This window comes from Oncorhynchus nerka, linkage group LG9b (assembly GCF_034236695.1).
Source record: "Oncorhynchus nerka isolate Pitt River linkage group LG9b, Oner_Uvic_2.0, whole genome shotgun sequence".
NCBI classification, from domain to species: domain Eukaryota; kingdom Metazoa; phylum Chordata; class Actinopteri; order Salmoniformes; family Salmonidae; genus Oncorhynchus; species Oncorhynchus nerka.
The window spans coordinates 12,833,123-12,857,940 of NC_088424.1; the positions used below are offsets into that span (position 1 = coordinate 12,833,123).

The 24,818-nt window shown below is 43.5% G+C and overlaps 1 protein-coding gene and 1 non-coding gene across 3 annotated transcripts in view; both read right to left on the bottom strand.

Annotated features, from left to right (window-relative positions):
• Positions 1-502: 502 nt before the first annotated feature.
• The window catches only part of LOC115114284 (glycogen debranching enzyme-like), a 32,618-nt gene continuing 8,302 nt past the window's right edge, over positions 503-24,818 (bottom strand). Inside the window, exons 3-34 of one of the 2 annotated variants that reach the window (XM_029642395.2) lie at positions 23,207-23,417; positions 22,910-23,079; positions 22,064-22,267; positions 20,055-20,236; positions 19,658-19,769; positions 18,953-19,079; positions 18,264-18,366; positions 18,050-18,147; positions 17,500-17,639; positions 16,584-16,771; positions 15,375-15,498; positions 14,929-15,092; positions 14,413-14,514; positions 13,744-13,899; positions 11,986-12,136; positions 11,606-11,730; positions 10,365-10,477; positions 9,804-9,938; positions 9,078-9,208; positions 8,580-8,716; positions 8,158-8,291; positions 7,745-7,920; positions 7,275-7,377; positions 6,950-7,175; positions 6,127-6,247; positions 5,785-5,920; positions 5,524-5,636; positions 5,170-5,381; positions 1,998-2,095; positions 1,742-1,829; positions 1,462-1,595; positions 503-1,377 (exon numbers count right to left, since the gene is read on the bottom strand). In XM_029642395.2, coding sequence (XP_029498255.1) covers positions 1,260-1,377; positions 1,462-1,595; positions 1,742-1,829; positions 1,998-2,095; positions 5,170-5,381; positions 5,524-5,636; positions 5,785-5,920; positions 6,127-6,247; positions 6,950-7,175; positions 7,275-7,377; positions 7,745-7,920; positions 8,158-8,291; positions 8,580-8,716; positions 9,078-9,208; positions 9,804-9,938; positions 10,365-10,477; positions 11,606-11,730; positions 11,986-12,136; positions 13,744-13,899; positions 14,413-14,514; positions 14,929-15,092; positions 15,375-15,498; positions 16,584-16,771; positions 17,500-17,639; positions 18,050-18,147; positions 18,264-18,366; positions 18,953-19,079; positions 19,658-19,769; positions 20,055-20,236; positions 22,064-22,267; positions 22,910-23,079; positions 23,207-23,417 — 4,532 coding nt within the window. In that variant the 3' untranslated portion in view covers positions 503-1,259. Of the gene's footprint in view, positions 1,378-1,461; positions 1,596-1,741; positions 1,830-1,997; positions 2,096-5,169; positions 5,382-5,523; positions 5,637-5,784; positions 5,921-6,126; positions 6,248-6,949; positions 7,176-7,274; positions 7,378-7,744; positions 7,921-8,157; positions 8,292-8,579; positions 8,717-9,077; positions 9,209-9,803; positions 9,939-10,364; positions 10,478-11,605; positions 11,731-11,985; positions 12,137-13,743; positions 13,900-14,412; positions 14,515-14,928; positions 15,093-15,374; positions 15,499-16,250; positions 16,375-16,583; positions 16,772-17,499; positions 17,640-18,049; positions 18,148-18,263; positions 18,367-18,952; positions 19,080-19,657; positions 19,770-20,054; positions 20,237-22,063; positions 22,268-22,909; positions 23,080-23,206; positions 23,418-24,818 lie in introns of both variants that reach the window. The other variant, XM_029642394.2, reaches the window with a different exon arrangement.
• On the bottom strand, positions 19,273-19,407 carry LOC115114903 (small nucleolar RNA SNORA75). The gene has a single exon (XR_003861298.1). It is a non-coding gene; the product is annotated as a small nucleolar RNA SNORA75 (small nucleolar RNA).

Genomic DNA, 24,818 nt, shown 5'->3' on the forward strand with positions numbered 1-24,818 from the left:
CTGAATGGTCCAGTGTCAGTCCTTAAGAGATATTCAACAACTCCCCCCCCCAAAATGACTTCACTTTGAAAATGTGCAGTGTGAAAATGTGGAGTGCGTTGTGTAGATATGTCATTTTTAGTGTTTCTTTTTCTCTTTTCAGGTGCTCTCTGCCTGTGTCTTGTCAGTGTTCAGGATCCCCATGATATCCCTCTGTCTTCCATTGATCCTAAAGAACAGGACTAGAGACAGTTATTATACTGTAAAGAAACGTTCTTCATGACATAGGTTTATAAATAATTGTAGATATTGTCAAATCTACTGTGGTCTTTGACCAGGTTTCTCTTGAAAATAGTATTTTTTTTTTAACTAGATTAAGTTTCAATAAATAAAGGTTTTACTGTATGCTGTGTCTAACACAACCCAGAGAGCTAACTGGGAGCTAGTGTACAGGCTACTCAGTCAGTCAAACTATTGTTTTTCTTCACCTCAACACAGACATGAAGACAAAGACACAGAATAGTTCAGGTTGCAGACTGTTTATATACCATGACAACACTATGTAGACTAGACACACTAAACACACTATAAGCTAGATGCATGTTGACCAATAAAATGAGGCATCAGATTCACAAGGAGAGATGCATCACATTTAGAGGGTCATAGATAGAAGAGCAACTCTACAAGATTTCAGTCACAGTGACACGTTTCCACAGAGGCTTCTATTTAGGGATTTAAACTCCAGTAAAAGGCATGGTAGCACACGACAATGGATCACCAATTGACAAATTTCATAGTACAGTACACTTTGATACAGTCTTTAAAAGAGACAGGTTAGCAGCTAAGGTGACAAGATGAAAGTTTATCTACCTAGGAGGTAATCTGGTTTTAAAACAGTCGGTCTTCCAACCTTAGAATACATCACTTCATCTTTAAGTGCGATAACATTAGCTCATATCTACTGTAACAGATACCTTGACAACACTAAGTCAGGTGTCAAATGAGGCTGTGAACTACAATTTCCCAATGCCCTCCACAACAAACTGCAAGTGCTGGTGTTCACATGTTCACTAGACATTAGCCTGCTGTATACTTGAGATCCCAGTATGGTTAGTCCATGGGGTGTACATGAGGTCCAAAACAAGACAACAAAGACCACACTACGAAGGTGAAATTAAACAATGCCGGACTACAAGAGGACATGAGATCATGGGACGAGTCTCCACCCACAGGAAGTGAGATCATAGGGCGGGTCTCCGCCCACAGGAATTGAGGTGTTGTCACATGTCGTGGAGGACTTCCAGCACCGTGGAGGTGGACCAGGCCTGGGATTCGCAGCTAAAGGGGCAATTCTGTCCGTTTTCATTGGTCAGCTCTGGCAGACCCTTCCAACTAGACCTGGGGGGTTAGAAGAGACATGGATGGGTGTTCAAATAGTGTGCGTAAATGTGTGTGTGTGTGTGTGTGTCTGTGTGCATTTACCTCTCCAGGTGGACATAATGCTGAGAGAGTATGCTCTTCACCAGGTACACTGTCTGGTCATAGGTCTCCTTCCCAAGCTTCTTGGCAAAATAGAGCTTTGCTCGAAGGAAGTACCCAATTGGCCATAGCCACTCCTAAAAAAACAAACAAGTCATTAAACCCAACAGATCAACTCAATACAACTTTATTTATCCGCTGAGGAGCATTGCCATAAGAAGGTGAACAATAACTCCTCATTTAAGGTGTGTTACAACTCCAATCCTGAGTGAAGCACACTCACCGGTCCTTGGTGGTAGTTGAAGCCTCTGGCCACGTTGTAGTTGTCGTTATCCAGGGCGTTGTCATAGACACCACAGTACACCATATCACTGGGGGAGAAATAAACGTGATGTCAGTAGTATACAAGCCAAGAAAATATATATAGAAAATGAATCAGTAAATGAAGAGGGTTCCAGGAGCTTTTCCTGACAATATGACCTGAATAGGAAAAACTTGGACCTACTAATAATAATGACTAATAGCTGTAGGTATCTTACTCTGGATCCAAGGTCTTCATTCCCAGAGGTCCTAGCAGCTTCTTCTCAGCGACCTCCAGGGCCTTCCAGGCTCTCTCCACTGTGAACAACTCAGGAGCCTCAGGGACAAAATAGAGAAAATATTCAACTCATTAATACCTCACAAACTCCACCCCAGTTCTTTAGATATATTTACAACCAAGGGGTAGTCAAGAAAACAATGATTTATATATACACTAGATAAATTACAGGGGGCACTGTATTGAAGCCACTGCGCCATCTTGGCACTCCCCCACCATTGTAAAAAACATATTGGAAGCTATAGAAATGCATTTATTCATGTCTACATTTGTTTTGACACATATATTCTCTTACAGACACCTCAATGAATACGTTTAAATTATATTATGTGAGCTAAAGATATATAAGCTATATAAAAACATTTCCCTTAAAATATGATTTTTAAAAAAAGTTTTAACCCCAGGGGTAAGCAATGCTGTCTGTCGGGGGTAGGCCAAATAAAAATGTGATTCACATAAACTAAAAATGAAATAAAAATATATCATTTTTGAGTACCACTTCATATTTTCAAGCATGGTGATGGCAGCATCATGTTATTGGCATGCTTGACATTGGCAAGGACTAGGGAGTTTTTTTTAGGATAAAACTAAACGGAATAGAGCTAAGATTCCCGCACTGCATGGTCAAAGTGGGAGAAGAAGAGAACCTCACTCCTAGTCTGTCAAAACTCGGTCTAAACCAGGTATTCCCAAACTGTGGTACAATGTCGTCGGGGGTACGCCAAATAAAAATGTGATACATATTTTATTAAAAATGTATAATTTGAAAAATGTCCATTTAAATTTTCCAACGGGGCTACACATTTGGGTAAGGTTTTTTTCTTGCCTGAGTAGCCTCATTTTACTGGCAAAAATAAAATGAAACCATCTAGTGTTCAGCAAAATAACAACACAATGTCAAATAATTAACATCCAATCATATTAACTGTTACTCTCTCGCGGGAATTCCATTAATGGTCCGAATGTAGCCAAAAATGAAGGCCAACATCCATAGAGACATACCAGCTCTACTGGTAAGTACTGCTACTACCAGCAGTACTACACCTGTACCTGTTGACGACACAAGTTGTTCTGCTGCCACGAGCACATCCAATGCTAGCATCAGTAATTCTACACTTATTGTTAGCCCAGCTAGCATGGACACTGACAGTTGTGAATCTGATGCAGCCGAAGAGCTACTGCCCTTTTACCCAGGACAACAGACAGGGATGTTGGACCATCAAAGAGGCGCAAATATGATAACTACATTGATTTGGGGTTCACTTATATTGGGAGTAGTGCCTTTCCTCAGCCACAGTGTGTTATATGTGCAAAAGTACTTTCTCACAACTCAATGAAACATTCAGACATTTAGATACAAAAAATGCCAATTTGAAAAATAAGCCACAGGAGTTTTTTGAGTGAGAATTAAGATTACTTTCGAGTAGTAAGACATGTATAAAAGTAACAGATACCATTAATAAGAAGGGGCTAGAAGCGTCTGATATGGTGAGCTATCGAGTGGCTAGGACAGGCAAGCCTCATACTATTGTGGAGGACTTAATTCTTCCTGCTGCCGCGGATATGGCTGGAACAATTCTGGGGGAAAAGGCCCCAAAAAACTATAAAGACAATGCCTTCATCAAACAACACTGTTTCACGACGGATCAGTGACATGTCAGATGTTTTGAAACAATTACTGCTTCGCATACAAGCCAGTGAATTCTATGCGCTACAGCTGGATGAGTCACAGACGTGGTCGGCTTGGCACAGCTCCTGGTATAGCTCTGTTACGTCAATTAAGGAAGACATCCTCTTCTGCAAACCACTGGAAACCAGAGGATATTTTTAAAGTACTGGACAGCTTTGTGACATCAAATGGACTTTGGTGGTCAAGATGTGTTGGTATCTGTACTGATGGCGCAAAACCATGACAGGGAGACATAGTGGAGTGGTAACGTGCGTGCAAGCAGTTGCTCCCGATGCCACTTGGATACACTGCAGCATCCACAGAGAGGCTCTAGCTGCCAAGGGAATGCCTGACAGGTTGAAAGACATTTTGGACAGTAGAGTGAAAATAGTTAACTTTGTTAAAGCAAGGCCCCTGAACTTTTCTGCACTATGTAAAGATATGGGCAGCGACCATGTAACGCTTTTACAATATACAGAAGTGCTCTGGTTATCTGGGTGATGTTTTTTTCTCGCCTGTATGATCTGAATCTAGGATTACAGGGAGTCTCCACAACTATATTCAATGTGTGTTGACAAAATTGAGGCTATGATTAAGAAATTGGAGCTCTTCTCTATCTGCAAAGGACAACACACAGGTCTTTCCAATGTGATATAGCGAAGCACCTGAGTGAGTTGATATAGAAAGGATGACACAAACAACAGGATTCGTTATGGCTTTCATGCCCTGCCTCCAGTCCACTTACTGATATCTGAACAAGAGAGCCTCATCGAAATTGAAACAAGTGGTTCTGTGAACATTTTATTTAATCATATTTCTGGATTGGGCTGCGCTCAGAGTATCCTGCCTTGGCAAATCGCGCTGTTAAAACACTGATGCCCTTTGCAACCACTTACCTATGTGAGAGCGGATTCTTGGCCCTCACTAGCATGAAAACTAAATACAGGCACAGACTGTGTGTGGAAAATGATTTAAGACAGACTCTCTCCAATGAAACCCAACATTGCAGAGTTATGTGCATCCTTTCAAGCACACCCTTCTCATTAACCTGTGGTGAGTTATTAACAATGTTCGACGAACAAATACGTTTTTATATGTAAGATGGTTAAATAAAGAGCAAAATGATTGATTATTATTATATTATTATTTGTGCCCTGGTCCTATAAAGAGCTCTTTGTCACTTCCCACGAGCCGGGATGTGACAAAAACTTACCCTGACCCTGGTGCTAGAGGGGGTACACAGCTGGAGGTTGAATGTTCGAAGGCGTACGGGACTATAAAAAGTCTGGGAACCACTGCTGTAGATCATTGCAAGAAAAGGGCTAAGGACCAGTCTTGGGTCAATTCCATTTCAAACAGTCGATCATGCAAGTAAATTAAAATTACAATGAGAAAAAAAAAACAGGAAACCGGGCATGAGCTGACGCCACTGATAGCAACTCACCACCACCATGGCGATGCAAAAGTTGGGCCTGAGCTGGTAGTCACACCAGGGGCTGGAGGCTCCGTGGCTGTCCTTGTAAATGCCTCTCTTGTGGACCAGGTCGGGGTGCTTCTCGTCGGGGTCCTTCTCGTCATGGGACACATAGAAGTTCTTCTCAAAGTTGACTTGGATCTTATGGTTCCAATCCTCATAGGACACCTTCAACTCCTTACCTGCCAGGAAAAACAATCATAGAATAACAATGTTTTCATTATGTCTTATTAAAGAAAGGGAAGTCGGGTACGTGTGTGTGTGTGTGTGTTTGCATACAATAGAATGTATGTGTGTGTGTGCTTGTGCCCAGGCAGCACTCACCGTCCCGGTGTATTTTCATGGAGCTGTGGGGGAAAAGGCCCTTCTTATGGAGCTCCAACAGCCAGCGCACCGCAGACTTGCAGAGACCCACCATCTCCACCGCTGACCCATCTCTGGAGACACACACCACCAGGGACATGAGTCAAAACAGCTTAATATTTGAAGAATAATACGATTGCCTCACAGTTTGGTTAACATTGTGTTGTAATGTATGGTTTTGTATTCTATTATATTGGTGGTCTATGATGACAAAGGTCTTACCTGGGTGTGGCGGGCATGCCCTTGTTGTGAGCTTTGTCACTCTCTCCCATTTTATCCATCCACGTTCCGCAGTTGAAACGGTTGCCGCCGTACACAAAGCCAGTATAACGATTCACTTTGGCCACAACATTGAAGCCTGGGAGCAAGGAGAACAACAATACACCTTTTTGGCTGAAGCAAGACCCCATGACAATGTTCACCATAAGAACAAACATAATAACCATTTAGAGCCACTTTAGGGAATAACCGTGGCCCAGAAGGTAACGTAACCAGGAAAAACTACTGGTCCTACTTATTAACTCAAAGTGTGACCGTGACCGGAGGTGACCGTGGCAGACTCACCCTCGTCCTTCATGTGCATGTCGATATTTGGCCCGGCGTTGCGCTCTCTGAAGTCGATGCCCTGCATGTGACGAGTCATGGCCTCATGGATGACATCACAAAGGGGCTGTGTGAACGAGAACTGAAACACACGAGGATGACGTTAGACTCGACCCCTGCTTGAGGTCCTGTAGGTGTTTGTGTGGACATGTGTGGATTTATGCACAATGAGTACGGGTAATATGTGCGCATGTGAGAGTGTGTGTGTGAGAGAGAGAGCGATGGGAGAGTGTGTGAGTGAATGTATTTATTAGGGATCCCCATTAGCTCTCCCTCTTCCTGGGGTCCAAACACATTAAGGTACTTACATTACACATAAAACAAAAGATAAAACAGTACATCATATAACATTATTACACCACTACATATCTACAATACAGAACGCACAATACCAGCATACAGAAATATTACAATGTACGTATGTGTGTGTGTGTGTGTGTGTAGATTGTGCTTTTCCATATGTGTATATACTGTATGTGTACATGTGGGAGTGTGTGTGTGAGAGAGAGAGAGAAAGATGAAGAGTGTGTGTCTGTGTGTGCATTTATGTGTTTGATATTGGGTGTCTACATGTGTGAGTTTGTGTCTACATGTGTGAGTGTGGGTGTCTTCGTGTGTGTGTGTGTGGGTGTCTACATGTGGGTGTGTGGATGCCTACATGTGGGTGTGTGGATGTCTACATGTGTGTGTGTGGATGTCTACATGTGTGTGTGTGTGTGTGTGTGTGAGAGAGAGAGACATTAAGAAAATGAGTGTGTACGGTATGTGCATTGCTGTGACCTACCGGAGTGCCAGGGGCATGGGGCTCGGAGTCGTCATGGGGATACATCCTGACCACGGGGCAGTGGAGGACGGCAGTGCCCTCGGGCACCAGGGTACAGTAGTCTTGGATGCACTGCAGCCACCACCACACTGCGTCACGGCAGTTATAGCGTGCACTGATGCCCTCGCCCAACAGGTTGGGGATAAGACCGTGTCTAAGGGTGCCTGCAAACGCCAGGATGATGTTTCTGTTCATGAAAATAAACATTGAATTAACATATACAATTGTATCAAATGATACCTAAGAAGTCCCATTTGGATACTAGTGCAGTGCAGGGAACAGTCACCTAGCCTCCAGGTGACGACCAGTGACCAGCATGAGTCCACGCAGAGCGATAAAGGTGTCTCGGCCCCAGCAGCGGAAGATTCCAGAGGAGAAGTGAGGCAGACCTGTGAAACAGGAAGGTAGAGATGAATAAAGGAAGCAGATGTTCGAACACAGCTGAAATTCAAATCAAACACCAATTCTCAAGTGGTACCGAGATACAAATAGGACTTTATCAGCTACCGAACTGGTCATGAACTGAAGCTTACGGCATCGTTTCAGTAAAATACCAAGCGACAATGATAGGTTGTTTTGATGACTACCAGGAGACTTCTAAAACACCAGTTATTTGGCTACTCAATGTCGTCCAGCATGAGGATTATTATCATTCGTTTCCAGAATATCAACAGAAAAAAGTATGATGAGTTATTTGGGTGGCGTCCCACCACTGTTTACAGTAGTAGAATAGACATGAGTTGTTGCTAGGCAGACCTGCAGCCAGGGAGACGCAGCATTGCTCCTTCTTGCCGGTGTCCTTGTTGAGGCGGTAGGGGACGTCGGGTAGCGCCAGGGACAAGGGGGGCAGAGCCGGGAAACTGCCAACACCACACATCTGGACCGAGCCCAGAGCCAGCAGTTTGACGAAGGTGGAGCCGTTCTGGACAAAACTGAACAAGAGAGAAACACAGAGAAAAACATGGTTTTACATGAAAACTGCTGTGCAGAAAAACACATCAAATGTAAATAAGATTTTCGGCACACCCTTAAAGTTAAAGGTGCAGGGCCTTTTTAACACCAAATACAACATCTAATTGAAGTCTCTTCAATTGTTCTATTGCATCATTTTCTGACTGTATGTTGAGTGTGTGAGAAACATTTACAGGGCTGTTTCTGTGGGGACATACCTGGACATCTTGTTGAAGGTGATGTCCAGAGCTGTGGTGTAGGCTCCCACGAGGATGGCGTCAAAGTAGCAGGGGATGAGGTAGCGAGGGATGTGCTTCAGATAGTGGAACATCCCTTCCAGCCACTTCCCCACCTGGAAACGTTTCGGACAACACACATGCTATATGGAAAACACCAACCTTGGAAATGACGACTGTGGAAAACGGTGACAGCGAGTGAATCCTCATCTTACTGCTGCCACACTGGTAGATTTAAAACTCAGGTCTTGGACCTTAGATGGGCCGAGTTGTAGGATGGATTCCCTTCTATTTAGCATAATTATTGTCAAGTTCATCAGACCGTCTTGGCAGTCTACTTGGCCTTATAGAAAATCAAGAGGGATTCATTCGGTTTGAATTATTGTCACTCAAACCGCGCTCACCTCTCCTAGAGTGCCACCACGGGACACCAGCCTGTTGCTGACGTAGTCAATCATCCAGTCACCCTGTCTCAGGTTGTCACACACCGGGTGGCCCAGGTCGTTCTTGGGACGAATGTCTGCCATCACTGACATCAAACCTGTATCAAAATAATGAATCAGATTTTTAATGTCTATGTCCAGTTTCATTCAACAATATTCTCATGTGTACAGATGCTCGTAGGCACAGATCTAGGACCAGCTTACCAACCCAAATCCTAACCTTAACCATGGAGGGGTGGAAAAATATCTGACAAAGTATCAGTGGTTAGGGGCAACAAACACAATGTGCGCTGACCAGGGTTGGGATCAATTCACTTCCAAAATCAGTCAATTCAGGAAGTAAACTGCAAAATTCTCATTTCTATTTAAATTTCCACTGAATTGACTGAGTTAAAATGGGAAATTGACCCCAACCGTGGTGCTGACTGGACCCCCTCCTCTGTGTGAACTGTACTGTACCTTGCAGGCCACCGTACTTGAAGCTAGTCCAGGAGGGGATGTTGTAGCAGCCTCCTCCTTCCTCCTGCTCCTCAGAGTCACAGCGGAACAGCAGCATGTTCATGTCGGCCAGGGTCAGCTTAGACATGATCCTGCATGGGGATAGAGGATAGGGTCACGTAACATTACAACACACACTCACCTTACTGGGCATAACTGGAGACTACAGAGTTCCACCGATCAGTATGTTGATCAGTGTGTTGATCAATTCCTCACTATACAAATATATGACCACCATTAAAAAAAACATACAGATGTAGGATTTTAATTTGAGCAAGTTTGCTACAGCAGGAAAATAATCCAGCAGCAACAGGACATGTCAATTATTACGCAGATTATAATTAACGGACATTTTTTGTAGGGGTTGATACATTTTTCGTGAGGGAAAATCAAGTGGAAAGTGGAAATTACAAACTTCAGAAGGCTTTTTAAACTTCAAATACAATACACGTTTTTAATTCCCTGCATTGCAGGAAAGTTATCCTGCAACAGGATGATCAAATTAAGATACGACATCTGTACTATACCTTTTCAACACTTTTCCAAAAGACATGGTGTGCTTGCAAAATGGTGTGTTTGCAAAGCAGCGTGTGTGTAGCGGTACATTTGTGTGCATGTATGTATGTGTGTGTGTGTGCGCGGGTGGGTGCGTGTGTGCAAGTGTGTCTTTGTGCGTTGTATACTCACTGTGCCAGGGGTGTCTCCAGTATGGTTGGTGTGTGCTGGTCGGGCAGACTGCCAAGCTTGTACTTTGGGCTGAACTGGATCAGGTGATGTCTGATGACTCCCACCAGCTCTTGGGCCCTGGGGTCCAGACTCACCCTGATAAGGGAAACACAGATACATCTCAGAGGGAAACATATCGCCTGGTCCCAGATCTGTTTGTGCCATTGGCCTGACATGAACATAGAAGTTGTCAAGACATCATAAACAGATCTTGGACCAGGCTAGGAGACATAGTCTGCAATGCTGAAGAGATTTCTCGGCCAAAAGGTTTCTTCCTTCAAGACGGATTTGAATCAGCAACCTACAGATCACTGCTATTTTACAGTCCAACGCTCTACCAACTGAGCTATCGAAGGGCTGTAGAGTTAACAGTATTACCTGTGAGCTGTGAGTAGACAATATGAGGCCAAACTAGCCAAAGAACATCCCCACCCCTCACTAACATATGTGTGCGTTTTACAGTAGACCTTTAAATTCTATTTAATGTCTGGGTATATTGGGCTACTCATCATGACCTCTAACCTGAAGGCGATGACGCTGCCGGGGGTGAGGCGCTCGAAGACGATCTCCTGGACAAACTCACTGCTGCCCTTAGATGTCACCCCTGCATGTTTCACAACACCACTGTCCTTCAGCTGGGGGTGAATAAGACCATGGGTGAATACAGTTTCACTGCCACACAAAACAGTATCAAGGTCCACAATGGGGTATTGAGAGGAGAGTTGAAGACAATTCTGAATTGGCTTTTGCTGGTCTATATCAATTATGTATATAAACACTGGATTGCTAAGTATTGACCAGTGAGACGCTTTGAAGCCACCGGTTGCCGGTATTGCCACTCCCCAGAAGATGCAGAACTCCATAGGAGTGAATGGAATTCTACAGCATTGAAATCAAATGTTTTAAGGACAAAATTACATGTATTTAAGTATTTTGTTGTTGTAGTAGTGGGGACAGTAAAATTAGAACATGTACTTTTTTTATACAAAAAATGATGCTACATTTTTGTATATATCTTGTCATTTGACATGTTAATGTTTAGCTAACATAATTTAATACAAAAATATGCATTAAGGCTTCTGTAATAGAATAAACATGGCAAAAACAAAATGTAGAAGTAAATAAAGATGGGGGCAGCAGGTAGCCTAGTGGTTAGAGCATTGGGCCAGTAATCGAAAGGATGCTGGGTTGAATCCCCCAGCTGTCAAGGTAAAAATCTGTTGTTCTGCCCCTGAACAAGGCTGTTAACCCACTGTTCCCCGGTAGGCTGTCATTGTAAATAAGAATTTGTTCTTAACTCACTTGTCTAGTTAAAATGTTAAAAAATCTATTTCTATAGCTTCCAAAATATATATATATATTTTTTTACAATGGAGGAGTAGTACCAAGATGGTGGTGGGTGTCTTCAAAAAAGCGGCTCCTGTTAGTCATCTAGTGTAAATCATTGCAAAAACATGGCATTATTCATTACCAAATGTTTTACTTGAACTAAAATGCAAAAAGTACATTTAGCGAAGCAAATAACACTGAGTAAATAGCTATGTAAACCAAATGGAATTCAATAGAAACTCACAAACAAGCCAGACAGAATACAGACACAATAGCAGCTTGTGAAATGTAACCGGATGCCCCTGAAGCAGCTTGTTTTTCAAGACCCAGTCTGACAATGGATTTGTTTGAGAGGAAAGATTTTATATCTCAAGCCCATTGTGACAGGGGGCCTAAACAACTGTAATTACCCACATTCCCCGGCATCACGTTACCTGGATGTGCTCCTTAATCTCCACAGTGTACTCCGGCATGCCGTTAATGTACTTCTCACATTTCTTGTAGGTGCCGGCTTGCCTGTCGATGACACGCGCCTCGAGAACCACCTCGTCAATTTTACCTGGAGACGGAGAGAGATTAAGTTGATTGTGTTAAAATAGTAGGTCCTGCATCCAAGTCATCTCCTGTGCCTCTATTGCCATTTGTTCCAACAATACTGGTTTGGAACTAATCCCTGACCAAGATGTCTGCCATTATCAGCACATTCTAAAGTTATGAAGATGAATGACATAGGCCACTCTAGTATTATTGTATTTCTATGGATGGCCCATTCTGAGGGCACTGTCCTGTTTATGGTAACAGTGAAGCATCATACCAGGGATGAACATGGGTGGAACCTCCTTCCTATACTGATGGTGTTTGGGGTTGTGGAAGGCAGTGCGACACACGGCGACCACAGACTGGTGTGTGCTGGGACAGTGACGCGTCACCGCCACAACGTCCTCGTCCACCTGGTCCACGTACACCTAGGAAGGGAACAGAGGAAATAACAAGCACTGTTACACATAACTCTTATCATGCAAATACATGTATACATCCAAGGTTATTATAGAAAACGGAATCTAAAAATAATAATGAAAAAACTATTTAGTAAACGGAAATAAAATAACGTGCTTTTTGGGAGGGATTTCTATTTTGTTTTTATATTATTTAGTTTCAATGTTGGGGACAAAAAGTAACCTGTGTGTGGGAGGCTAACAGCCATTTATGTGTTGTATAGTTTCTGTTTTTGGGGATGTCACTTCAAGCTACTGTGGGGCATTAATACATAAGGTGGTGAGTTATGTGATTGGTTAGGTTAGGTTTAAAGTAGGGCTGTGACGGTCATGGAATATTGGATGATGGTAATTGGCCAGCCAAATGACCGAGCTCAATATAATAACCGTTCGAATAGCAAAAAAGACACACATTTTATCCTCTCCTTCACTCCTGACTGCATGTGCTGCCATAGGGGCGGCAGGGTAGCCTAGTGGTTAGAGCGTTGGACTAGTAACCGGAAGGTTGCAAGTTCAAACCCCCGAGCTGACAAGGTACAAATCTGTCGTTCTGCCCCTGAACAGGCAGTTAACCCACTGTTCCTAGGCCGTCATTGAAAATAAGAATTTTGACTTGCCTGGTTAAATAAAGGTCAAATAAAAAAATAAAAAATAGAAATATAATGAATAGAACGAGCATCCCCATTTTGATTTTATTTAACTAGGCAAGTCAGTTTAAGAACAAATTCTTATTTATAATGACGGCCTACCCCGGGCCAAACCCTAACGACGCTGGGCTAATTGCGCACCGCCCTATGGGACTACCAATCACAGCCGGTTGTGATATAGCCTGGAATCGAACTAGGGTCTGTTGTGACGCCTCTAGCACTGAGATGCAGTGCCTTAGACCGCTGCGCCACTCGGGAGCCTGATACATTCAAGTCAATGAAGGCATAATGGGTGGACTGGTGGCCATTGCGAGTGTAGCCATAGTAGCAAAGTCTTGCATCGCGCTCATCTCAATGGGTGCGTTTCTCTGCTCAGACGTTGCTGACACGTGCCAGATCTTACAACACCTAGATGGGTGTTTTTACGTACCTTTTAACCACATCTTGGTCACGTTACCCTGCTCAGACATTGCATGCATCAACCAATGGTTGCGGGCCACGTCATCGAACGTGCAGTCGGACACCAGACTGCTATGACATAAAGTGGTTAACTGATACGTAAAATACTTATCCAGGAGTTGTAAGATCTGGCATGCGTTACAAATGTCTGAGCAGAGGAACACGACTGACATGTTATAGCAATCTGGTGCCCGACTGCACAGTCGATGACGTGGCACGAAACCATTTATTGACGCATGCAACGTCTAAGCAGGGGAACGCAACCAACATCTGCGGTGCCGTTCATGACAATGTCATCTCGCTGAGTCACCACACTAGATTCAGAAGCCTGACAACCCAATTAGAGGGGGGAAAAAAAGCATGAAAACCCCATTCGATTTTTGTCTGAGAATTCTTTAATTACAGTTTACTAACTCGTTATTTCATGATTAGTTTTCATTTCAGTTCTCGTTTACTCCTCCACACACCCACCTGGTTAAAGCCCTTGGAGGCCAGATCCTGGTGCATTTTGTTGAGGGCCAGCTTGCCGGCGATAATACCCGTCTTCAGGTTGACCTCGCCGGGGGACGAGGCCTTGGCGTCAGGGTTCCACTTGGGGTAGAAACGCTCCTCCTTCACCACTGATATCTACAGGCAGACACGCAGAGGAGATGGTTACTGAAGAGCTTAGTCATTCATTCTCCATGGCTATTTACTGTACAATACTACTATAGTACCTAATATAATTCTAAACATTCCTTTGGATTTATACTTAAAGGAAAACTTCACAATTTTTCATCTCCGGCACCACCCCAACATCAACATTATGTGAAAATGGCGCGTTTCTATGTTTTGTAGTAAAAAAGATAGAGGAAGGTAAGTTTTTCCAACGACATCATCGGTGTGCATTGTGTGATTTTGACAAATTGTGAGTAGGTATTGCTTAATAATTGTCTACTAATTGGTTGATGATGTCATTGGAAACACAAAATACATACAAAATATAGAAACACCCCATTTTCCAATACTGGAGATGATGAATATGAAGATGACATTTTTCTAAATGACCCTTTTAAGTGATTTGAGATAAAAGTCATTATACTGTTATGACAGAGAAACGGTGTGAGTGTGTATGTGTGTTTGCGTGTGTCTGTGTGTTACCTGGTGAGGCACCATCTCATCGTATCCCCTGGTGCTGCCAGAGCAACAGCAGGCCATTGAGACGATGGCAGAGCTGGGGAGCGAGTCGTATGCAGAGCGGAGCTGGAACATAGACAACAACGAAAGGAATTGACACAACCAGATTTGTGGATCTCTTCTTTTTTAAATATTTTTTTTACTAGGGGGACAATGTTCCCATTTTAGTGAACAACCTCACTGGAGTTTCATATAGCACTGGATAAACCCAAAGTTCATACTGAAATCAACCAGGTTCTGAACAGTGTGAAGCCCCTATATCGTTTAACAATATGTTTCAATGTACATACTAGCATATCACTTAGAATACATGGCCAGTATATTTGCTTCATTCTAAGTAGTATGCTAGCTAGTCTGCATATTGAAACATTGCCTAGATATGTTTTACAGCAATGAACTAGCAATGGCCACTATAATGCTATGCTGTACCCAAATAGTGAAGAATAGGCTACCTAAATAGGGCACTTAAGAATAAGGTACCTGGATGGGGCACTCGTTGTCGTGGGTGACATCCAGGAACATGGCGTGGGCGATGCTGGGCACCAAGGGCCGGAGGCTGGGCTGGACAAAGGCTCCGACGGGCTCCCCTCCGTACCTGTACACCAGCCTGCCCTCCTCGTGACTGTCCCCTGCACTCATTGCCTCTGGAGGGACCAGGTAGAGGGAAAGAGAGAGAAGAAGGGATGTACAGTTATACCACTGTATTACTTTGTCGTCGTTTCAATCACATACAATGCCAACATGCAGGACTCGAAAATGCCCGTTGATGCCATTTTTCCTTCAAAGATGCAGTGATGCACTAACCTGGTCTCAGATCTGTTTGTGGTGTCTCACCAACTCCTATGGTCATTCATGACAACGACCAAAGGAGTTGGCAAGGCTGACCAAACCAGATCTGGGACCAGACTAGTGGTGTGTAGTCCTACCTCTGATGAGTGAGGTAATGCCTAGCTTATTTACAAAGACATTGTCCAGGTCCTCGCTGCCTGTGAACAGCTCAGCCATCACGTACAGACTGGGCATCGCCACACGAGCCACGTCCAACATGTACTACATGTCCACATCCACAGGCCAGTCAACAAGGGGTTAAATCACAGAGAGAGGGTGGAAAGAGGGGAAGGAGGGGGTATAGGTTTAGGTTGAGGGAGGGAGGGAGAGAATGGATGGGTGAGGGATAGGGAAGACGAAGTAGAAATGCAGGGAGGCAGCAAAGCTAAGCAGAAGAGGTTAGTATGGAGGAGTGATGGATGGGGGGGTCAAAGTGCAAAAGAAAACATGCCAAAACCCAAAACAGAGACCAAACAAAGAGACAGAAAATGAGAAGAGAACCGACAAAGGGGTGAGGAAAACAACCAATTATAAAGGTCAAAAGGTCAATGAGGTGTTTAGACCAGGAAGTAAACAACAGGTGATATGTTTAATGCAAAAATGTTAATCAGACAGAGCAATAGTATGTGAAGTATCAGTGGGAGGAAGAGATGTAGTGAGAGAGACATGCAGAAAGAGACAAAAACAGAGATTTAGTGTCATGCCAAAACAAAACATTTTTGGTAACACTTTATTTTACACTCTTAATATGGTACTTGGCGTTTACTCGAAAATGATGTGGTAACCAACGATACCTGTTTCTTCAATGTAAGTACCAGAAAGTAACAGATTATACAAAACGTAATTATGACGTGGTTTAAATACACATTTTCAATGTTAGTAAGTAAACACCAGATATGTCAAATAAAGTGTAACCTAGGGTTTAACCCCCACCACTCCAGTGCTTTGTCTACTACATGTTAACATCCGGGTACCTCTGACAAGACTGGTTATCCCCAGGCGGTTAACAAACACATTATCAATGAGCTCGCTGCCTGTAAAGAGCTCCGCGATCACATACAGGTTGGGCCTGACCGCCCTGGCTGCTGACAGCATGTGCTACGGAAGGAGAGTGGTTTCAGTAATGACATTGTTTTGTCCCTTTACAGCAAATGATCACTAACTTTATTCATACATCAAGTCTATCAATTGTTACCTTGGAAGATACTTACACGCAGTAACGCTATGCATTTCATAGAGAGGGGTATGGCATGGGCTACACAGATTGTAATAACAAACTAAAATGACTCAGACTAAATGGAATGTACCTCAGCCACGTGCAGGGGGGTGGAGTGACAGTTGTCCAGGCGGACTCCCGCGAAGTGCTTGGCTGTGATCTCTGTGTACTTCTGCATGTGGGTCCACAGGTAGGGGCAGTCGTCGGGCTTGTCGCCATAGCGAAGCTTGACGCTGTCGCCCCAGCAGATCAGCTCTCTCCTGATGTACACGTTGGAGCCTGGAAAGAAGAAGAGGCATTCGTTTCTTGACGTTCTCAGGGACTGGGTCTTTAGTAACACTGGGAATGATATTTACATCAAACTGGCTCCCCCTTGTGGAATAATCAGCTTACCACTGGAATGGCATTGCTATTTCCAGCTTTAAATTATAATTTTTTATAAACTTTATTAAACTAGGCAAGTTTACAATGATGGCCAAACCCTAACCACGCTGGGCCAATTGTGAGCAATTATGGGACACCCAATCACGGCCGGTTGTGATTACAGCCCAGGATCGAACCAGGGTCTGTAGTGACGCCTCTAGGAACTGAGATGCAGTGCCTTAGACCGCTGCGCCACTTGGGAGCCTCCCCGAATGAGTCTCTGAAGTCTAAACTAAGCATTCTATATCACTTAGGCTACACATAGAAAGATAGCAGTTGAGAGTGACTGGATCATGCATCTCCAGACTGTTTGGGTGCCAATGACCCAATAGAGACACACTGATCTTTGGCCTGATGAAATAAGTGAGTGCAAGGTATTATCATCCTCCTTAGCGGAAAGCACATATTGTAGATTGATCTGGATAAGAGCATCTTTTCAAATGATTATAATGTTTAGAACATTTTTACTAAGCACCAACATCAGCAGAGCTGGGGCACAGTTGAGAAGACTTTTGTTGCTGCCCTATGTGCCAGCCGCGCACAATTTGGGAGAAGTGAATGAACGTCAAATAAAATGTGCAAACCAGGCTCGGCAAAGTTTCTAAGAGGGTCGTCTCCCATCACCCAGCCGTTGTGAGCCAGGAAGTGACAGGCCTTGTCTGGCTGGTCCGTCATCTTCAGGTCATCCTCCAGGCTCGTCTCCTCGAACGGAAAGGTGAAGTATCTGTCAAAGCACACACATTTATTGACTTGGAACCATAATGAAACGTGATTTGCATGTGCATTACTGCTTTGGCCCTGAGGGGGGAACTCCTGTAGAAAGAAGTTTAGCATGATACAATCTCTTATGTCAAGGATGGAACTTTTTTTATTCACTGCAGAGATTTCAATAAAGTTAATCTGCGTCTAACATCACAGTCAAAATCCTGTCGACCTTGTTTCTAAAGCAGTTTTTTATATTAATGTGAGTGAAATAAACTAGGTCATGAAGCATTTTAACATCTACATACAGTCAGCACACAGCCTACCTCAGTGGTATTCAAACTTTTTCAGCGAGGACCCCATATTTTCCATATACATTAAAAAAAAAATCACAACCCCACTGCAGTTCCCCCGACCCGACCACTGGCCTACCTGGGAACAATAGGGTCTTTCCTGGTGACGGGGCCCAGTTTGGGTCCATGGTCAGCAAGGCGCTCATAAACTACATTTCCCACAATGCAGTTAGAGGCCTGGGTAGAAGAAAATAAGCAGAACAGAGAATTGTCAAATGGATGGACTACATTATCCAAACATGCATATGGAGCATACCAAAGCTACTGATGGGGGGGTGGGGGGTGGTACCTACCTTCTCCTGGTGGTGAATCATCTGTTGGTACTGCTCTTTATTGATCTCCTCAAGTCTCCCCCACAGCCTGTTACAGGCCTCCAGAATGGCTTGTGTACTGTGGCTGGACATGGAAAAGGATTGACAGGTGCAGAATGAGACTTGGTTTTAGATTTGGGGGTTGATTCAGAATCCACTCAATCAACTGATGTAAAGTTAGGATCATCAGCTTTGTCAATCCAAGTAACTACAGTCTGAAGTGTCAAACATAAGGCCCGCGAGCCTAATCAACACGGTGGTTTGAGTTAAAACCCTTTTTGTTGTTTTTTTTCTTTCAATTGAAATGACTAAAACCAAATGGAAACTGAGTAGACATGATAACGGACCTACATTTATACAGTCTCTTCACTCTGTCCAGCTTGTTAACAATCACCCTAACAAAGCTAGACAGTCAGGGAGCATTGAAAATTCCCAAAACTGTAGGTAGAGGAGTGTTTTCTGCACATTTTGCCGGCAAGGAAATATTTTAAAAACATTGTGCGGCCCTCCTTACCTCGTGGGAGACGAGGTCCCATGGGGCAAGGTGGTAAAATAGGTTTGACACTGCTGAACTAGACAACACACACATTTATAAAGTACCAAACACGCACCAGGTTTGGGGTCAATTGCAAACTAAAGCATTGAGGAAATTGGAATGTCAATGTACTTACCTGTGAGGCACAAAGGTCTGCAGGGCAGAGTCCATGTCCACTTCGTTTCCGAAGCGTCTGAACTTGTGGTCCTGAATGATCTTCAGTCCCTGTTTACCCCCAGTCTTCTTCTGGTCTGGTTTCTCTCCTGATTACAATCACATAATACCACAACCCATTCAATTAATGAATCAATACCAACACACATCATTTCTCTGATTGACAAGGGTGGTGGATTAGGTTGCATGTACTGTAGCTGCCAAAATTCATCTTAAAATAAAAATTGGATAACGATAAATTCAACAGCAACATTTGTGTGCTTTTTCTTTTTTATTGACTCCTTTTGTTTCACATCAGACATGGACAAACTCTCATTGAGGTGGAGGTAAGGTGCCTGTTTGACTGTGACTTGGATCTACTTCTCGTGCGAATCCATACACGGTCACTGTTTGGACAGGTGGAGCTCATGAGAAGGGGAGACGGTTACTCTTTCGCACAACCCTCTGGCGTTAGGGGTTTATAACACAGAGGTCTATTCATCAGTGCACGGCGGAAAACTTTTTGCAACGAAAGCGAGAGTTTCTTATTGGACAAGTCCCTCCCTGTTTCGACCTCTTTGCTTCTGTTTGGTTCTTTCCGAACACATCCCAGTTATTATAATGAACAGCAGATGTCATGAACAGAAAGACAGAATAGTACATACAGCACTCAGTTGAATGCTCTCACCATCTGCGAGCAGGTCCCTGAACTCCTCCACAGCGCTTTCGATTCTGACCTGGAAGAACTCCCACAGCTTGATCTTGGGGAAAACCTGCCCCCACAGAACATCGCGGATTGCCTGAGAGAGAGAAAAATATACATATAAACGGTTGAAGGTTCAGCTCTTCACAAACAGAGCTCACAATTTCATTGAGACAAAGCCAATAAGGTGATATGTGTAAGGCCTTGAGTTTTTCCTGATCACATCATGGCATGACCAGGAAAAACTCTGGACCCAGAGGGTTACAAAACTCCATAAACTTTCCTTAAGTTCCCGGTTTGAGGATTTTCAGGAGAATTTTTTTTAGGAAGGTTTCTGGGAATGTTGCAACCCTAGCTGTGAAAGTGACCTTCAGACACTCACATTCAGGTGCCCCTCATTCTGGACCTGGGCGGGAAGGCCGTTAGCAGCATACTTGGCATCGGCCATGTTGCAGGTCATGTGCCATATGGCCCGGTCCAGGACCCAGGCTGGCCTCAGGTGGGGGGAGTTGACCAGGTTGTAACCACACTCAGGGTGCTCCTTGATCCATGGGCTGTTGGTGGCTGCACATGGAAGGGGAAGGGGACAATGCAAGAGTTACCACACAGACATCCTAAATGTTATGGAGGACATTGAGGCCTTTTGCCAAGGAATATTAAAGAGGTTAATATAGAGGTCAATGAAGGTTAATGGACTCTCCCTACGCAGACACTCCCTGATGATGTAAAAACTAACCTTCTGTCAGTGGTAGGATAATCGTTGGGCATATGACTAAAATGCAGTCTTCACATTTTGCTGCCTTAAAATTAAATATATATTTTTTAAAATTATTTAACCTTTATTAAGCTAGGCAAGTCAATTAATAACTAATTCTTATTTACAATGACGGCCTACCGCGGCCAAACCCGGATGACGCTGGGCCAAATGTGCGCCACCCTATGGGACTCCCAATCACGGCCAGATGTGATACAGTCTGGATTCGAACCAGGAACTGTAGTGGCACATCTTACACTGAGATACAATGTCTTAGACCGCTGCGGCACTCAGGAGCCTCAAAAAAGGGGATTCATTTCATTTTTTTCTACAAATGTACACAACCTACTCCACATTTCCAAAGTGTAAAAAAGTATAGAAATGTTTCCAAATTCATTTTAAAAATGTCTTCACACCCCAGAGTTAATACTTGTTCGAAGCACCTTTGGAAGCCATTACAGCTGTGAATAACATTGAATAAGATTCGAGCCAGGGTTGTGAGTACGAAAAGCATTCTAACCATACTGTGTGCCTGCTTATGATATGAACACATGTGACAGAAAAGGGGAAATCTAACTAAGGTAACTATTTCGTAATGTTACATCAAGTAACAGCAGAGCACACCCATTGGTTCACCATGAGCTGCACTGATCACAGAGCAGACCAGTAGTCAGCCCAGGTTGGGTGTCAGCTAGCACATGGCCTTTAAGCTGCCATGGAGATAAGGTTTCTCTGACCATCCAACCTTTTACAATACTGGGCCTGGGCCAGAGAATTCTGTTTTCAAGCCTTTATACTCTCCAAGCCTTATCTCGTTTTTTTTTAAGCAGGCTAACTACACTGCACTATAATAAATGACCCTCGTTAGATAAACTTGCAAACCAAAAAGGGTAACTGCACTAAACAGGAACAAGTAGACAATAGAAAAACAACTCAACTACTAGGACAAAAGAAACCAATTCTGAACCAATGGCAACGAGTCCCTTTGACGCAGGTTCTATTCAAAACACATCTAATCAATTGGAGCATGAGTTAATGATTTCATTCTCCCTTTTCAGTTGAGCATGCTAGTCACAAAGACTCCACATAGTGTCTGCCTGAACTGCTATGCAACAGCTTGACTACAGAGCTGCACACAGTGGCTAGGTTGAAGTTCACCCATAACTAAGTTATGGCAGAATTATCGAGGGAGGGTATTTATAACATGGCACTCATCTTTAAAGCTTGCACTAGATCCTAGGAACATTTTTTTTTGCGACTGTGGCCTTTCAATAGTGGCCTTTCCCTAGTCTATATTCAGTCAGAGGCATGCAGTATGCATTGTGATATTGTGATATTAGGAGTTCTGCTATGGCAACTTAGTCAACACACGACACTATACAGATAACAACCCCCCCCCCCCCACATGTAGAGGACTCTTAGGGGTGACTACTAAACTGTGAATTGTGAGACTCGCTGACAAACCCTGGTTATTTTCCCCTGAACTAACTGCTCTTTACATATGGCCTCATTGTATCAGACTGCTGTAATTTACTGGGCAGCTAGTCGTTCAACCAAGGAGAGGGAGACGCACACCCACGTTCACGCCCCATCCCACCACCACACACACACGTCCATGCTCTCCCGCAAACACACACCTGTGTGATTGTAGACCACATCAGTGATACAGATCATGTTCCACTCTTTCTTCAGTTTCTGCACCAACTCTCCCACATCTGTCCAGGTGTAGTTCTTTCCCGGTGGCGAAAACTCTGGGTTCAGGCTTAGTTGGTCAGCTAGGGAGTAGCAGGACCTGGATTTACCGAGCGTCTGCAGAGGCGTAAAGTGGATCATGTTGTAGCCTGGGAAACAAACAAAATATCTTAAAATCAACAATGTAAGTACTATAAGTACTATAAGAAATAACATGTTATAAGATATTATGAGACATATTCGAAAGACATTAGCTGAATGTTCTTTATTCACATACATGTTTAGATTCATACCAACGACACAGGGAACACTGTCAATCATACGGCATCATTTACGTTACTTCTGTCACTTACTAGATGTAGGCATTTTGTAACCCGTCAGCATGTTAATGATTAACCTAGCCCTCTTTCAAGAATGGGATATTGCAGAATGACAAGGTGAAATGTAGTGTAAACATTGGCTTGGGACCTTGAACTACACTGTTGTCCATAAGTGACCTAAGAAATTAGACTAACCCTGTTCATTGTGATTACATGGGATTCAAAATTCCAAGTGAGACAATGCACTAAAATAGGATTCTTCGCTCGTGATCCTGGAAGACCGCTGTGTGTGCAGGCATTACACACCTGACCCACCTAATTTAGTTGACGACTAGTTGATCAATTGAATCGGGTATTAAAGTCCGGGGTTGGAACAATTAAAGCCCTACACAGACTAGACATCCTTCAAAAGGACACAACAGGTAAAGGCAGGCTTGCATAAGGATGGTCCCCTGTCCCCTGCTCTCTCACCAGACTCCTTAGCCACCCTCAGTCTGTCTGGCCAGTCATCCAGGTGCCCGAGGCATTTGGACAGGTAGGTCTGGATGGTGATACAATCCAGATGGACGTGGTGGTTGTCAGCTCCGGCACGCAGCACTGGGTCCACCACCACGTAGCCACCGCCTGACTTCTCTTCGTGGCTAGGGAGGGGGGGGTTGAATATTTAGTTAAAACATGAAGCTCCAATGAGTAGCCTAGTGATGCCGTGTCTCATAGAGAAATGGAATATGAATGCTACATGTCGTCTGTATCACAATAGCGTCTCACCCGTGACCAAAGTTGTATTGGTACGATCCAGCGATCTGTAGGTCTAGGGAGCAGAACTTGTCAGAGTCGTCCTCTCTTCCCGTGGGGTTGTGCCAGTCCAGGGCCCGGAAGGTGTGACGGTCAAAGTGTTCCCCTGGGGCGGGGTAGTTAGTCTGCACGCGCACATGTTTTCCCTGGAGAGTAGGGCCCAGACGGAACTGGAGCTCAAAGCCTTAGAAGAAACATATGGTACAAACAAGGCCTGAGGATACAATACATTCCATAGCATATGATAAGAGTACACAACTCGACAGATATGTCCTCAGGTATTACTCAGGTAACATCCCCAGATTGTAATGGCAGATCTAGCTAAAAGCATGGCGCAAGGCACATGGATCGAGTTACGTCGCCCCTTCCCCCATGCTTTCGAATGCACCACTAACTGATACAATCCCTTCCAACTTACAATTGTTTACTAATTCAGGACATTTTGCACATCGCTATTAATGAACCAGCTAACAAATTTGGGACCAATTTCCCCAGACATATTTAGCCTAGTCCCGAACAAAAAAAAGAATCTTCAATGGAGACTCTCTAATGACATTACTTTTTAGTCCTGTACTTAGCCTAATCTGTGGACACCACCCCTTAAAGTCTAGTTGCCACCATGCCTGTTTTGAAACCCAGACACTCCAACCCTGTTGCCACTGTTAAGGGGATAGAAGAATGTCTTTAGTAGTCACACGATGCCTGCTAGCGAGAATTCAACGGTAGCCTGCCATGTTGCTACTCTTTATGAACGGGTTAGAAAGCGTTTATAAATACCATGTAGACTATTAGTTATTAGTTAACAGCTAGATGTAGGGATAACAAATTAGTGCGTTTACATGCACACTAGTCATTTTATATTAAACTGATTATGGCAGTAGGCCGAGTACGGCATTAGTCATGTAAACACCTTACTCTGCTGATCTTAAATCGGTGTACGGGCATAACGGAAGTAAACATACGTTGATTAAAACACATGGTTTTCTGAGCAAACTTTCAAATTATTAGGCCATGTCAACACCTTAAATCAGATTACATTCAAATCAGATCCAACAACAATATCAAGGGCCTAGAAATCCGTGGCTTAAAAACAAAGGTGTCATTGTACACGGATGATTCCTGTTTTCTTTTAAATCCACAATTTGAATCCCTCCACAGCCTCATAGAGGATCTAGATACTTTTCTAACCTCTCCGGATTACAACCAAATGATGATAAGTTTACTTACTATATTACGTACTACATTAAGTCTTTAGTCAATATCCCAGTTTACCTATATGCTTATGGGCTTGCTTACACCTAATGGCTTGTTTTGTAAATTCTATGAGCAAAATATGTCATTTTATTTGGAAGGGCAAGCCAGATAAAATAAAACGGGCCTATTTATATAATGAACACAACTTTGGAGGGCAGAAATGATTAAATATTAAAGCATTAAACATCTCACTTTAAGGCTTCAGTCATACAAAAAGTTATACTTGGCCTTTTTCCCTTTATTCAGATTACAACCTCTCACTTTCAGTTATTTGAAAAGGAAACAATCTCCAAAATATCGCTATTTTTTAAAATAAGCCATATAAAGTTGG